The following is a 14,817-nucleotide window of genomic DNA, read 5'->3' on the forward strand; positions in this document are numbered from 1 at the left end:
AATATCCCAATGGATATAGATGCCTGCTGTGTCCTGCATAATATCTGTGAGGCAAAGGAGGGAGAAAGTTGCCACTGGGGCGGAGGGTGGGCAGGACGGAGCATCTGTCTGCTGAATTTGAACAGCCAGACACAAAGGCTATTAGAAGAGCTCAACAGAGCTATACAGCTCAGGAAGGCTTTGAATAAACACTTTAATAGTGAGCCACAGTGATGTACGGTTCTCTATCTAAGCCTGCTGTTTTGGGGCCTGTTAGGAATGATGTGGTCCTTGGTGCACGTGTATGAATATAACATTGTCCATGCGGCTATTAATTTGGTGGTGCTTACTGTACATTTATGATTATTACACTGTGTTTGTCACTGACCCTATGAGTTGTGTCACACTGTACAGTAACAGGTAGGTAGGTGCTTTCAGAACTGCTAGGCATTCTGCAGCATATGTTGTGAATTAATAAAGATGAATTATTTTCCAAACAATATAACTTTGCTCAGTAATAAAATCAGTGCAAAGAAAAATCTGTGCTAATCTCCTGCATCCCTCATGCAATCTGCTCATAGATGTTGATGTTTCTATGGCTGGTCTATAGCTGTGAGTGCACAGACTCTTCTCCCCACAGACCCAGGAGATCCAATACCTCCTGCCTGCTCCAACGCAGAGCCTGAATGGAGTGTGTAGCCATCATGGTCAGCTGCACACAAGAGCTGCTAGGTGCGTTTGCCAAGCTGAGCAACCAGGATAAGATGCTTCAAAAATTCGCAGGGCTTTAAAGGGGCAGGTGGCCTTCTGGTCTCTGTGACCCCTGGGCACTGGAGCTCACAATTATGCCTAAAGTAGTCAGTGTCTGGCATTGTGGAAAAGCTGCTGGAGGAATGTTAGGATCAACACAGGTAACGCAGCGTTCACATTCATGCTGCATCAACGTCAATACATCAGCCTGGCTCAATGCTGCTCGGGGAGGTGGTGTTGCTATGGCAGGTCACACTTAAAAAGCTGCAACAGCACAGCTGCACTGCTGTAGTGCATCAGTGAAGATGCCACCTACGCTGACAGGAGGGCTTCTCCCATCGGCATAGGTGCTCCGGCTCCCCAGGAGGCGGTAGTTACGTTGACAAGAGAAGCCCTCCTGTTGACATAGCGCTGTCTACAACCAGGGGTTAGGTCAGCATAACTGCATGCTCAGGGTGTGGTTTTTTTAATTTCCTAGTGTCTCCTCCCCATTCCTTTCAGGTAGCTACCCTCTTCCCCCCAGATATCATGGCACTAACCTGATATTTGCCATTCTTCACACTGAGTACACTGCTTGTTATCTAATATCCCTTTCCACTCATCCCTTGTCTGTCTCGTCTATTCAGACTATTTAAGCTCTTTGAGGCAGAATCTGTCTCTTATTACACTGTTTATACAGTGCCTCGCATTTCAGTTATGGCCTTGAGACTCTACCAAATAATAAATAACAACAAATGCAATGTTAAGTTAAACATTCAAATGTCTGGAAGTGTGCGCCGGAAGCTACAATTGTATCTCTGCCTCGTGTTCAAATGCATTAAAATACCATCTTTATTTACAACACCATGTACTATTTTTCATGTCGCCAGATGGATTAAGGATGGAGATAAGTCAAATAATTCATTTCTTACAAAACAACAAACCAGTTCTAGTAACAGGTAATTTAGCTGTAAGGGACTAGGTAAGAGAAACAAGGAATTGCCTTCCTGCAACAGAAATGACGAGGAACCTCCCAATTTATAACATAACCCAAAAGGACTTGTCAAATATGGAGACATGTTTTAGTAACAGAGTATAACACACCCGTGCACAGGTTTTGATAAGATCCCTGAAACTCACCTTTGACTCTGGGATTAAATTTAAGACTAAAGGGAATGGCTGGCTGCTCTCCATGATTTACACTCCTTTTCTTTCCTAGCTGGTACAACTTGCTACTTGGTATTCCCAAAATGACGCTTTCTCTGAGCTAGTCCAGTCCTGGAACCTTGTACAGCTCTGTCAATGCACCTCAATTATAAACTGCTACTCCTGTTTGGAGCCCTACACAACTCCACCAAAGTACCTCAAAAATCCTGCCTTCAGCACCCGCCTAACATCCCGAGCAGAGATACTGGACCAATCTGGATTTCCCACTGAAATGCACCAAAACATTCTGCAGCAAATAAAAGGTTTTTCTGAAAGAAAGGCTGACAGCACAATCAGTACCTGAGTGGGCCTCACTGGGGGAGGACAAGACTCCAGCTGTTTGTTGGCCTCTTTCATCTCTTGTCGGGGACGCTGCTGCACAATGTACTCGTAGGTGGTCAGTTTGTTCCACACTGGGAGGAAACAAAAAGACATTTCAGTGTGTGGAACTCTGTCTGCTTTCTCATTAGGAGCATTAGAATTCCTAGGCTGATTAGTTAAGTGTGGATGCACACACAGCAAAGTCTACTTTCCCTCTGAATGGAAGCAGGAGCTGGTAAAAATACTACCATCATTGTGAAAACTGTACTTCATTTACACAAAGTAAGACTTTTTAAATCCTCCTGACCCAGCCAAATCTAAACCAGCTTTCACTGTGACACTCAAAGGCAGCAATTCTCAGATAGGGAATATTCCTTGCTATACTTCAGCTGTCGCTAGAGCAGGCCATAAACAGGTCACAAGAGTTATTCTTTTAAATATTTGGGAAATTGTATTTCCCCTGACCCTTAACGTCATGTCCCAAAACGCTACACAGTTTTTGAAGTCTCTCTAGGTATGAGTGTAAGACAATTAATAAGGATAATAAATAAAAATCTCTTTCACACTTATGGATCAAAAATGCTTTTAAAACAAAACTCAACTTGGCTCAAAAACTTCCTCTAAAAAAAGCAGAGTAAAATTGATTCAGCAGGTTAAAATCCTCCTTCATACAAAGGAAAGTCCATCTTTTGTACCAACAATCTGCAAAGAATGATCTTGAGCAGATCACTGCAGACTATGTGGCTCTGGGAAGGATAAAAGAGTTCGGGGTGCAAGTGATTGTCTTGTCCATCCTCCCTGTTGAAGGAAAAGGCCTGGGCAGGGACCATTGAATCTTGGAAGTAAATGCATGGCTACACAGGTGGTGTTGGTGAGAAGGCTTTGGCTTCTTCAACAATGATCTGATATTCCAGGAAAGAGGATTGCTATGCTGGGATGGGCTCCATCTATCAAATACCGGGAAGAGCATCTTTGGACATCTGGCTAACCTAATAAGGAGAGCTTTAAGCTAGGTCCTATGGGGGATGGTGACAAAAATCCAGCCAACATGCATCTAGGATCAAGTAATAAAGACAAGGGGAAGGGACTAATTTCTGGAGAAGGGACTAGAAATCACAACTGCATTAAAAAAGCAAGAAGAAAAGCAACAGGGCAGTCTGCAAAATATCTTCGATGTCTGTATACAAATGCAAGGAGTATGGGGAACAAGCAGGATGGTATATCATGGTATATGAAGAAAATTATGGCTTAATTGGCATTATAGAGATTTGGTGGGACAACTCCCATGATTAGAGTACCAGCATTGAGGGAAACAGCTTGTTTTGAAAGGACAGATATGGGGGTAAAAGGAGGAGGTGTTGTGCTGTATGTCAAGAATGTATATACTTGCTCTGAGGCCCAAGAGGAAGTGAGCAACGGACCTGCTGGAAGTCTCTGGGTGAGGATAAAAAGGGAAAAGAATAGTAGCAATGTTATGGTGTGGGTCTAGTATAGATCATCAGATCAGGAAGAGGAAGTGGATGAGTCATTCTACAAGCAGGTAACAATATTAGCTAACATACTTGAGCTAGTTTTAATGGGGAATTTTAACTTCCCTGATATCTGTCAGAAGACTATTACAACAAAACTTATGTCCAGAAAATTCTTAGCATGTGTAGGGGACAACTTCCTGATTCAGAAAGTTGAGGAAACAACTAGTGGGGGTCATCCATACTGAATCTGGTTTTGACCAAAAGGGATGAATTAGTTGCGAATGTGAAGGTGGTCGGGAACTTGGGAGGAAGTGATCACGATCTGATAGAATTTAAGATCCTAAGGAAAGCAGGACATGAGAACAGCAAAACAAGGACACTGGACTTCAGAAAGGCAGATTTCAACCAACTCAGAGACATAGCAGGCAAGGTCCCATGGAAAGACCAGTTAGAAAGAAAAGGAGTCAGAGGGGGCTGGCAGTTCCTAAAAGGACATCAAGCTATTCCGATGCAGAGGAAAGATAAGAAGAGCCACAAGAGGCCAATGCTATCTAAAAACCAAAAAGGATACATACAAGGAATGGAAGGAGGGGCATGTCACCAAGGTAGTATACATGGGAATAGCATGAGTGTGTAGGGACAAAACCAGGAAAGCCAAGGCGAAGAATGAGTTACAGCTGGCCAAGGAATGTTAGAGACAACAAGAAGGGGTTCTTCAAATACGTGAGACAAAAAAGAAAGATTAAGGACAGTGTGGATCCGCTGCTCACTGGAGAAGTGAGCTGGTAATGGAAAATGCTAGAAAAGCAGAGCTGCTCAATGCCTACTTTGCTTCTTCTCACAAAAAAGAGCATGTGATTGGATGACTAGCGAAGTTACCACAGACAATACAGGGGAAGGGATGCCGATCGGGATAAGCAAAGAACACATATTGAGATCTTCTGACCAATTTGAACAAATTCAAGTCAGCAGGGCCTGATGCTATTCACCCCAGGTTACTGAAGGAATTAGCTGAAGAAATCTCAGAGCCACTGGCAATATTTTTGAACTCATGGATGAAAGGACAGGTCTTGGAAGACCGGAGAAGGGCTAACGTGGTGCCCATCTTTAAAAACGGGGGAAAGGAGGAGCCAGGAAATTGTAGACCAGACCACCTGATTTCAATTCCTGAGAAATGACTAGAGCAATGTATAAAACATTCAATGTGCTAATACCTGGAGGATGAAGGGGTGATCCTTACAGCCAGAATGGACTTACCAAGAATAAATCATGCCAAACCAGCTTGATGTCCTTCTTTGACAGAGTATCTGGTTGGTGGATAGGGGAAATGCAGTGGACATAATAGACCTGGATTTCAGCAACGCTTCTTACACAGTCCCACATGACATTCAGATAAGTAAACTGGAGAAATCCAGGCTTGGCAGAACTACCAGTAAATGGATATATCATTTGTTAAACAATCGCAAACAAAAAGTAACTATTAAGGGAATGATATCAGATTGGAGGGAGGTCTCAAGTGGAGTTCCACAGCGATCTGTTCTGGGCCAGTATTGGTTACCATCTTTATTAATGACCTGGATGTAGGTATACAGAGCATTCTGATCGAATTTGCAGATAACACAAAGCTATGGGGGGTTACCAACACTTTGGAGGAGAGAGCTAAAATTCAGAGGGCTCTTGATATATTGGCGAATTGGGCTATCAACAACAAAATAAAATTCAACAAAGACAAATGTAAGTGTAGCATAGGGGTGGGCAAACTATGGCCCAGGGGCCACATCCGGCCCTCTAGACATTTTAATCAGGCCCTCGAGCTCCCGCTGGGAAGTGATGTCTGGGGCTTTCCCCGCTCTGGCACTCCAGCCGGGGAGCAGGGTCGGGATCTTGCCCCACTCCACATGGCTCCCGGAAGCAGTGACATGTCCCCCCTCAGGCTCCTATACATAGGGGCAGCCAGAGGGCTCCGAATTCTGCCCCCGCCCCAAGCGCCACCCCTGCAGCTCCCATTGGTTGGGAACCACAGCCAGTGGGAGCTGCAGGGGTGGCGCCTGTGGACAAGGCAGCGCACAGAGCCGCCTGGCCGCACCTCCGTGTAGGAGCCAGAGGGGGGAACATGCCACTGTTTCTGGGAGCTGCTTGAGGTAAGTGCCACTCAGATCCTGCCCCCCGACCCTCTCCCGCACCCCTGCCCCAGCCCTGATCCCCCTCCCATCCTCCGAACCCTTCGGTCCCAGCCCGGAGACCCTCCTGCATCCCCAACCCCTTATTTCCAGCCCCACTCCTGAGTCTGCACCCCCAGACAGAGCCCTCCCACACCCCAAACCCCAGTTTCATGAGCATTCATGGCCCACCATACAATTTCCAAACCCAGGTGTGGCCCTCGGCCAAAAACTTTGCCCACCCCTGGTGTAGCACCTTATGAAAGAAAAACCAAATTCACAAATACAGAATACGGAATAACTGTCTTGGCAGAAGCACTGCTGAGAAGGATCTGGGAGCAGTGGTGAATCATAACCTCAACATGAGTCAGAGATGTGATGCTGTTGCAAAAAAAGAAAATGCAATTTTGGGTTGGATTAACAGAGACATAGCATGCAAGTCACGGGAGGTGATAGTACGGCTCTACTTGGCGCTGATTAGGCCGCAGCTGGAGTACTGTGTCCAACCTTGGTCACCAATGTATAGAAAGGCTGTAGAGAAAGTGGAAAGGATCCAGAGGCGAGCGACAAAGATAACGAAAGGGATGGAATGCAAGCCATATGAGCAAAGGCTGAAGGAACTGGGTAAGTTTAATTTGGAAAAGAGGCGATTAAGGGGGATATGATAGTGGTCTTCAAATACCTGAAAGGCTGCCATAAAAAAGATGGAGAAAAGTTGGCCTCTCTTGCCACAGAGAGCAGGACAAGAGGCAATAGGTTCAAACTACAGCACAGCAAATTTAGATTAACTCTCAGGAAAAAATTCCTAACTGGAAGAACAGTAAGACAATGGAACAGATGCCTAGGGAGGTTGTGGAAGCTCCTTCACTGGAGGTTTTCAAAAGGCGTCTGGATAGCCATCTGTCTTGGATGGTTTATACACAACAAATCCTACATCTTGGCAGGGGATTGGACTAGAGTAGGGGTCTCAAACACGTGGCCCGTGGGCCGCATATTTCCTGCAGCCCGCCAAGCTCCCTACGCCCACCCCCCGTGAAGGCCGGGGTGGGAAAACTAGATCCCGCGGGCCTACCCCCTGTGGAGCCGCGAGCCCCGCGCCACTCCCTGAAACAGCTGGCAGCAAGTACCTGAGGCCAGGGGTGGAGAAGAGGGCTCCGTGTGTTGCTTTCGCCTCCAGGCACCGCCCCCCACAGCTCCCATTGGCTGGGAACGGGAAACCACGGTCAATGGGAGCTTCGGGGGAGGTACCTGGAGGAACAGCAAGAGCAACACACAGAGCTCTCTGCCCCCCACCCCCCCCAGGGCTGTAGGGACGTGGTTCAGGCTGCTTCCCGGAGTGGAGCGGGGCCGGTGTCAGGGCAGGCAGGCAGGGAGGGAGCCTGCCCTGGCCCCGGTGCACGCTGCTGCCACCCCGGAGCCACTCTAGGTGAGCAGCGCCGGGCCAGAGCCCACACCCCGAATCCCTCCTGCACCCCACACCTCAACCCCCTGGCCTGAGCCCCCTGCCGCACCGCACACCCCTCCTGCACCCCACACCCCAACTCCCTGTCCTGAGCCTTCTGCTGCACCCTGCACATCTCCTGCACCTCAACTCCCTGCCCTTAGCCCCCGCCACACCCCGCACTCCTTCTGCAACCCCCTGGGGGTGGGGAGGGGCCGGAGTTGGGGTGGAGACTTTGGGGAAGGGGTTGGAATGGGGGTAGGGAGGGGCGGGGCCTCATGGAAGGGATGGAGTGGAGGCGGGGCCAGGGGTAGCAAGGGGTGGGGGTGTCAGTGATGCGGCCCTCAGGCCAATGCACTAGTCCTCATGCGGCCCTCGTGGTCATTTGAGTTTGAGACCCCTGGACTAGTTGAGGCTTGCGGTCCCTTCTAACCCTATGAATCTATGATTCCATGAGCCTAATCCCAATGAAACAGCACCATCTCGTGGAAACTGTGGTCAATACAGTAACCACATCGCTTGCATTAGATCTGCACTTAACTAGATTCTAGCCATAGTGAACTTTTTCGGATACAGCCACCGCATTTATTTTGTTTTTAGTCTTTTCTATATCACTAAAATGGCCCTTTCATTTTCCAGATGTTATCATTATTCCAGCACTGGTACACTCAACTTGCCTTCCACTCTGCTACCACTGACAATGGCAAGATAGGTCTGTCTGCTCATGACTGGTGAAAGCCAGCTGGGAGTTGTCAGCTTCATTGCTGGTGGAGACTGATAAAAGGGTACTCAGAGAGGTTTTCAATGCCATCTATACTTTTAAATGTGAATGTGCCTCCTGGATGAGGCAGAAGGTGGGAGAGACTGTAAGCAGCCCCTCCACTGTGCGTCCATCTACATCCTCCTCCAAATCTCACTTTGGGCAAATGCAGTGCAATTTTCACAATGCTTATCAGGAGACCGCAACCAAGAAGTAGAGCTTCCTAATGGAAAAGGAGTTGTACAGTTATTTTTATTGAAATAAAAGCCCTGTGTTATTATATTAACCAAGAGACTCCAATACGTTAAGAGGTTAGTTAGAGAGTTTATTGCCTCCTTTCGTCCTTAAATTCCAGAAGCCATCACTTGAACTAAGGACTTAGTGGCTAGTTCATGGGGTGGTTCTGGAGATTACTGAAATGGTTGCAGACGGGTAACTCTGAATTCAGGGTGGAGCAATGAGAGAGCATCAGTATCCTTGGTTAGTGATCTCCTTGTGATAGACAAGTCAGGTGTCCATGCTGATTTTATTAGATCTATCAGCAGGCTCTGATACCATTAACCGCAAGTGCTGCTCACCCGTCGGGGGGGACCTGGCAGAGGCGGGAATTTATTCATTAGTGGCTTCTTTCCCTCCTTTTGGAGAGGTACAATGGGCAGCTCCCCATCCACCCCAAGAAAGATGGACCAGTGATGATTTCTAGAGAGAATTTAGGCACAGCTGAGGCTTAGCATACCTCAACCAAAGGCTCTGAGCTGTAAAGAGTTGTTCTACAACTGAAGAACTCCAAGACTAATTTCAGTTTACAGACCTGCAGGCCGGAGGGACCAATAGATACTATGTTGTGCTGTCTCATCACAAACCAAGCCCCCTTTTCTCCCTGCTAGATTCTGAACTGTACCAAAAGAATCTTACTTAGGTTAGAGACCATTTCAGGAAAAATGAGCAAGAGACAAAGATTTCTTCTATTCATCCTACAGAAGGCAGAGCAAAACCACAAGCTCAGAAGAGAGGCAGGAATGCCAAGGTGTGGGACAAAACTTTTGTGCTTTCATTGGTGCTCTTGCACAGTTTGCATGTGTGATACGGGTGAAAGCCCAATGAGTGTATGTCATGAAGTGAAGAGAGAATCAAGTGGACAATGCAGTGCGACCAGACTTCAATACCTACTAAGATAGATGTGAAAGATCAGCAGGTGCCCTAACAGGATCACAGTCAGCAGGCCCAGAAGAATGAGAATCCCAGCTAAGACCAAAATGGCAGGAGCTTGGGTCTCGATGGGAGCTGCAGGTAGAAACACAAACCAGATGTCCGTGTCGTTCTTTAATACTGAAAAAGAGAAACACAACAATGGAATGAAAGCACAGCAATAGCACACATCAGGAAGTAAGAGTGAGCAAGTCTCAGTGGTGGGGACAGATGTAGGGCGGAGAAGTGGTGAGGCCAGAAAGTAAGGAGTTAAGAGGTACAGGAAGAAGGTGACTGGGCCAGAGAACTAAGACGGGGAGTAGAAGGTAAAGGAATGAAAACAAAGAAACTGGGTGGGGGGGAAGATTGTACAGACTTTAAACACCTCTCACTAATAAAACCTCATAGCTGGAAATAGTGTAATTCTGATAAAAAGCTAGCTATAGGCCCGATCTGCTGTCCTGAAGCCCCAGAGTGCCTCTGGATCTTTCAGGCTGCCTAAGAACCCCCTTGGAGAGCAAAGTCATTGGGCTCTGGAGGGAACCATTTGGGTCACAGAGATGGTTGCAGTCACATAATAGTTTGAGGCAGGGTAGAGAGCTGGAGGCTCCTCTTGCACGTAAGGGTCCAGAGGAGTCCAAGCCCAGTGAACATTTTGGCTGATGCATGGATCAGAAGCAACTCTCATCCAGAGTGTGGCCAGATACCTTCCAAGTGCTGGTTGGTGCGCAGCATCATGGGGTTAATGAAGAACTCCACAAAGACATAGAATGCAATGAGCAACAGGAGGACGAGGCCCAGGATGGCAGATACCACGCTGTTCAGAAAGAGCCTGCCAAGGAAGCATAACAGACCTTAGCATCTTCAGAGCAAAATGCAAAACCCACTCCTTCAGTAACACCACATACATACAAATAAATAAATAAAGCCCAGCCTCTACTGAGTGGAAGGAAAAGACAGAGACAGTAAAACAGGTTTGTATACACACCATAATTTTAGTGGTGTGCAGATACCTCAGTATGGCTACTAGATAGGACCCTGCCCATTTCACGGCCATGAAAAACGTGTCATGGACTGTGAATTAGCCCTTCCCCATGAAATCTGATCTCCCCCTTGCTACTGGGAGCGCCCCAGCCAGGGGGCTCCTAGCTGCAAGTCCCCGCCAGCCTGGGGAGGGACAGAACTTGTCCATCCCCTGCAGGTTAGCTCTCAGGGGGAGATCAGATTCACCTCCGAGCACCTCCTCCTCCTGCAGGAAGCTCCAGTGCTGGGCAGCAGCCCCAGAGGTTCCTGCATCTGGAGGAGGCTTGTGGAGGTGGGTCCGATCTCCCCCTGCTGGGAGTGCCCCAGCCCGGGGGCTCCTAGCTGCAAGTCCCTGCCAGGCTGGAGAGGGACAGGATTTGTCTTTCCCCTGCAGGGCTGTTGGGAGGAGGGAGGGGGAGAGATCAGACCTACCTCCAGGTGCCTTTTGGGTTGGGACCCCCATGGTTACAACATCCTGAAATTTCAGATATAAACATCTGAAAACATGAAATTGACAAATTTCAAAACTCTCTGACCATGAACTTGATCAAAATGGACCATGAATTTGGTAGGGCCCTATAGATAACCATCTAGACCAGTGGTGTATCCAATATGTTGTACTTGAGACTCAAAATTGTGGCCCTTTAGAGCAGGTATGGTAAGAAAAAGAGTGTGTATTTGATTATGAGTGGAAAATGAGCTCCCTGCACAAGAACTTGCTGAAAGGAGGCAATAGGAGGCAGTAGGAGACAACACTTGCCCCTGCTCTCCTTGTGGTCCTAGGAGCAGCTCTGAGCAGCTGCTCTTCTTTCCCTGGGCACCTACTACTCCCTATCTACTGCTTCACAGGGGAGGAAGGAGACTAGCTCTGGCTGTTCCATTTCCTGCACCTAGCACAGGATGGCCGCCCTCCCCCCACTCAACCACCCGGTGCAATCCAGGAGTGAAGGAAAGGAGAAGCCAAGAAACAATCACCAGTTATGGCTCCCTCTGCCTCAGCCCAGCACAGGTTAGAGCTGACTCTGCATTGGCCTAACTCATGCCAGCTCCCAACAGACCCATAAGGAAAGTATACAAGCTGAGGATAACCAGAGCAGAATGTGGACCAGTTACTGCCCATCCCACCATCTGCACCAGGAGCTGTGGGGATGGAGGGATAGGAGCCAGCTTGGCCAGCTGTATGCCCATTGGAGACACCACACAGATAATCTCAGGAGATCTGTGCATAGTTTGTACTCTCTTTGTTCTACAGCACAAAGGGAGAAGAATGGGATAGAGAATCTGCCCCAAAACATTGATTGTGGTGCCTTGCCTTAGCCTTTTTGAAATAATACATTCAGTGCTCTGTCTGGAAAACTTGGATACCACTTCCCTAGACAGATAGATTGCTGGAAGGACAGGGGTCCTAGAATAACCACCATACCAACCCCGAAACAAGCTGACTGCAGTCCTCTAACCACTCTACACCTCAGAACTTTTAGGGATACCTGTACAACTTCCAATAAATATTTCTTAACACTACAGACAGAAGCAATTATGAAAATATTTATTATTTAGCTTTTGGTCTGAAAGATGTGTCATGTGAAACAGCCCCCACGGTAAAGCACCCTAGACATTCATTTAAAATTACAAGAGTGCAAAAGATACAAACCACAAATCATCCAAAACAGCAGTTCTTTTTTCCCCATCCCTATCACACATCATCTGATCACCACTCTTGTGACCCTACCACTTGAGAGGGAGATTTTTAAAGACACAAAGAGCAGATAGGTACCCACCTCCTACTGAAAGTCAATGAGAGTTAGGCGCCTAATGCCCATTTGTGCCTTGGAAAATCTCCCACTAAATCTCCACTGCACTTTCCCACCAGACACATCCCACCTGTCTCAGTCCTGGCATAATGTTCACTCAGTCAGATGGGCTTTGCAGCACACCTGGCTATTTTGGATCTTAGGGAAAGGGTAAGACCATGCCAGCAGCTCCTTCCCTCTAATAAAGAGGTGATCACGCTCAAGGACCTCTGCTGATCCCAGCTGTGACACTATTGCGTCGGGATAAGTTACTTACAAGACGTTTAAACATGGAGCAGTGGTCTTGAACAGATGTACTAATGAAGCCCTTTTACAACCCTCTCACCCAAGTTTAGGGCACCAGCAGTGATTCTCAGCCTGAACATCACAATCCACTCCAGTTGTCTGGGTGTCACAAGCCTGCTCCCATTTTCAATTTCTCTGATTTCTGGATTAATCAAATTTATTTGGTTCCTTGCCAGCAGTAATCTGTAAACCGCTGCACCAATTCTTGTGGTCCTCCAACATGCAATGAGAATCAGTACAAAGGAACCTGCAATCTCAGCATAGGGTGGTTTTGAGAAGCTGAATATAAATTGGGCCAAGATGCAAGAAAGGCTGAGAAGTCCTGTACTAGCATTTTCTGGATGGCTTTGCCCTCGTGTCAGAGTGCCAGACCCTTACCAGTAGTTCCTCTCCCCCACGCAGTTATTGAGCCATTTGCAATGATGATCAAAGCCACATACACACTTGTTGCAGGTTCCACAGTGTTTCGACCTGGAGCTTCTGCCAAAGAAAGGATCATGTTAATGCAGATAAAACCAGAATAGCAACAGTAACTCATCTTCATCCGGTTAGAGATCTTTCTTGTGAAGCAAATATTCAGAGAAGGGCTGGTCCACAATGAGAAAACTAACTAGATCAGAAACACTTAAACACCCTTTATTCACTTTTCTCTCACTGAATAAATGAGTTTTTCAAACAATGCACCTGTTAGAGTCCCTTAGATTCCACTAGACATGTCCTCCTCCCCTTCTCAATTCCTATTACTTACAATCTGCTCTGTCTGCAGACCCTTCAGCTCCTTCACTTACTTTGCCCTACACTGCACCTTGGGGCTCACTGAGTTGGACCATTCTGGCCTCTATCCTTTGTCATCAGCCAACATATACAGCATGGAATTAGCATTGCTCTTGGTGTGAGCAAATACAATCAAGCAAAGCAAACACCCCTCTTTGATTCATTCTGATATGCCAATTTTTTCCTTCACCATCTGCCATCACCCGAAGTTCTCCCAGATACAGATACAATGAAATAATCAAGCAAAAACTTCTGGAGCCTTGATAAACTACACCCTGTATAAACTATGCCCACTCGTCACAATATTTACAAAAGAAAAGCCTACCATATTTTTCTCCTTCAAATCCCTCCATAAAATTCAGTTTTACCACAATTTCTACCTAGTGTTGCCAGTAGACAGCACATATGCAAGTAACAAGCTACACTGTGCATACTGCTAGTCTACATGAAAATGTGCTCCTGCTGTTGCTACCACATCCCTCCTCTCCCCCATCCTGACCTGCTTGTTTGTTTTCTCCACCTCTTGTATCATCATTAATCAAGACTGCAAGCTGTTTAAGGCAGGGAACTCTTTACTGTGCATTGGTAAGCTATCTAGCACAATGGGGCCCTGATCCCCCAGGGGACCTCTAGGCACATTATAGGAATGATAAGAATCATAACCTCCAAGACACAGCCACCTTTACAAATATGATACATTCAGTACTAAACTGATAATATAGTGATCTGACAGCTCTTCTCCCATAGCCCAGTGAAGTCAGAAAGACTTCAGTTGACATCAATGCCGCACTGCATCAGACACATAATCCCATGGGGACGAGCCTCTCTCAAACCATGATGCTAAATATTCCCAAATTTGCCTTTTCTGAGTTTCTGAGGCCTTTTTCCCAAGTTTAGAGATTTCTAATCTGGAAATGTCCACTAAAATGCTTTCAATCTGTGAATCTCTTTACAAATTCTGCTACCCCATGTTAAGCGTAATGTGTCCCAAGCTAAATATCTATCTTCAAATTGGTATGTGCCCAGAATCCAAACACAAAGAAATTCAAAGAATCATAGATTCCAAGGCCAGAAGATACCACATCTAATTTGACCTCCTGTATAACAGGCCAGGGAATTACATGTTGACTCCTCGTTGTTTTTCCTGATACAGACTAACATGGCTACCACTCTGAAATCTGGGATTCAAGTAACACAGAACTAAACCCAATACAATCTCTCCCCCAAAACAGGAGCTCAATTGAAAATACAGTAGAAACACAGATACACATGGTGGAGAGCTCAGAAGTCTTTATGGTCATGAGTTTGGAGATGAGCACATTATGCTCAGTTTGCTATCCCAAAGTCACATCCCTAAAGACTTTAGGGTACCCGTCCCATCCCATCTTCTAACTCTGATGAAGAAAGAAAAAAGAAGGGGGGGTGTTTCTGGGTGGTACTTACACATCCACATCACAGACATGGCAGTGACGGTTTTCGATGACATGAGCATGTTGGTTACGGCTGAAAGTGGCCAGCTGCCCTAGGTACTTATTCTCTCGCACACTGGCGTCAGCTGGATCAATGGAGACTGCAGTGAAATGAACCACTAGGTGGCAGATAAAAAACACTCCTGGACACTGAAGTACATCGTTAAGGAATGGCTCAGAAGATTAACTCTCATGCTTAT

At 46.8% G+C, this 14,817-nt stretch overlaps 1 protein-coding gene across 6 annotated transcripts in view; it reads right to left on the reverse strand.

Moving 5' to 3' along the window:
- ZDHHC1 (zDHHC palmitoyltransferase 1) overlaps positions 1–14,817 on the reverse strand; it is a 63,690-nt gene that overhangs the window by 16,644 nt on the left and 32,229 nt on the right. For 5 of the 6 annotated variants that reach the window (XM_084644876.1, XM_084644874.1, XM_084644875.1 and 2 more), the window contains exons 3-7: positions 14,592–14,767; positions 12,753–12,854; positions 9,963–10,087; positions 9,238–9,396; positions 2,215–2,327 (exon numbers count right to left, since the gene is read on the reverse strand). In XM_084644876.1, coding sequence (XP_084501002.1) covers positions 2,215–2,327; positions 9,238–9,396; positions 9,963–10,087; positions 12,753–12,854; positions 14,592–14,767 — 675 coding nt within the window. The remainder of the gene's footprint in view (positions 1–2,214; positions 2,328–9,237; positions 9,397–9,962; positions 10,088–12,752; positions 12,855–14,591; positions 14,768–14,817) is intronic. The other variant, XM_084644878.1, reaches the window with a different exon arrangement.

Source organism: Lepidochelys olivacea, assembly GCF_965140295.1.
Source record: "Lepidochelys olivacea isolate rLepOli2 genome assembly, chromosome: 12".
Classification (NCBI taxonomy): Eukaryota; Metazoa; Chordata; order Testudines; family Cheloniidae; genus Lepidochelys; species Lepidochelys olivacea.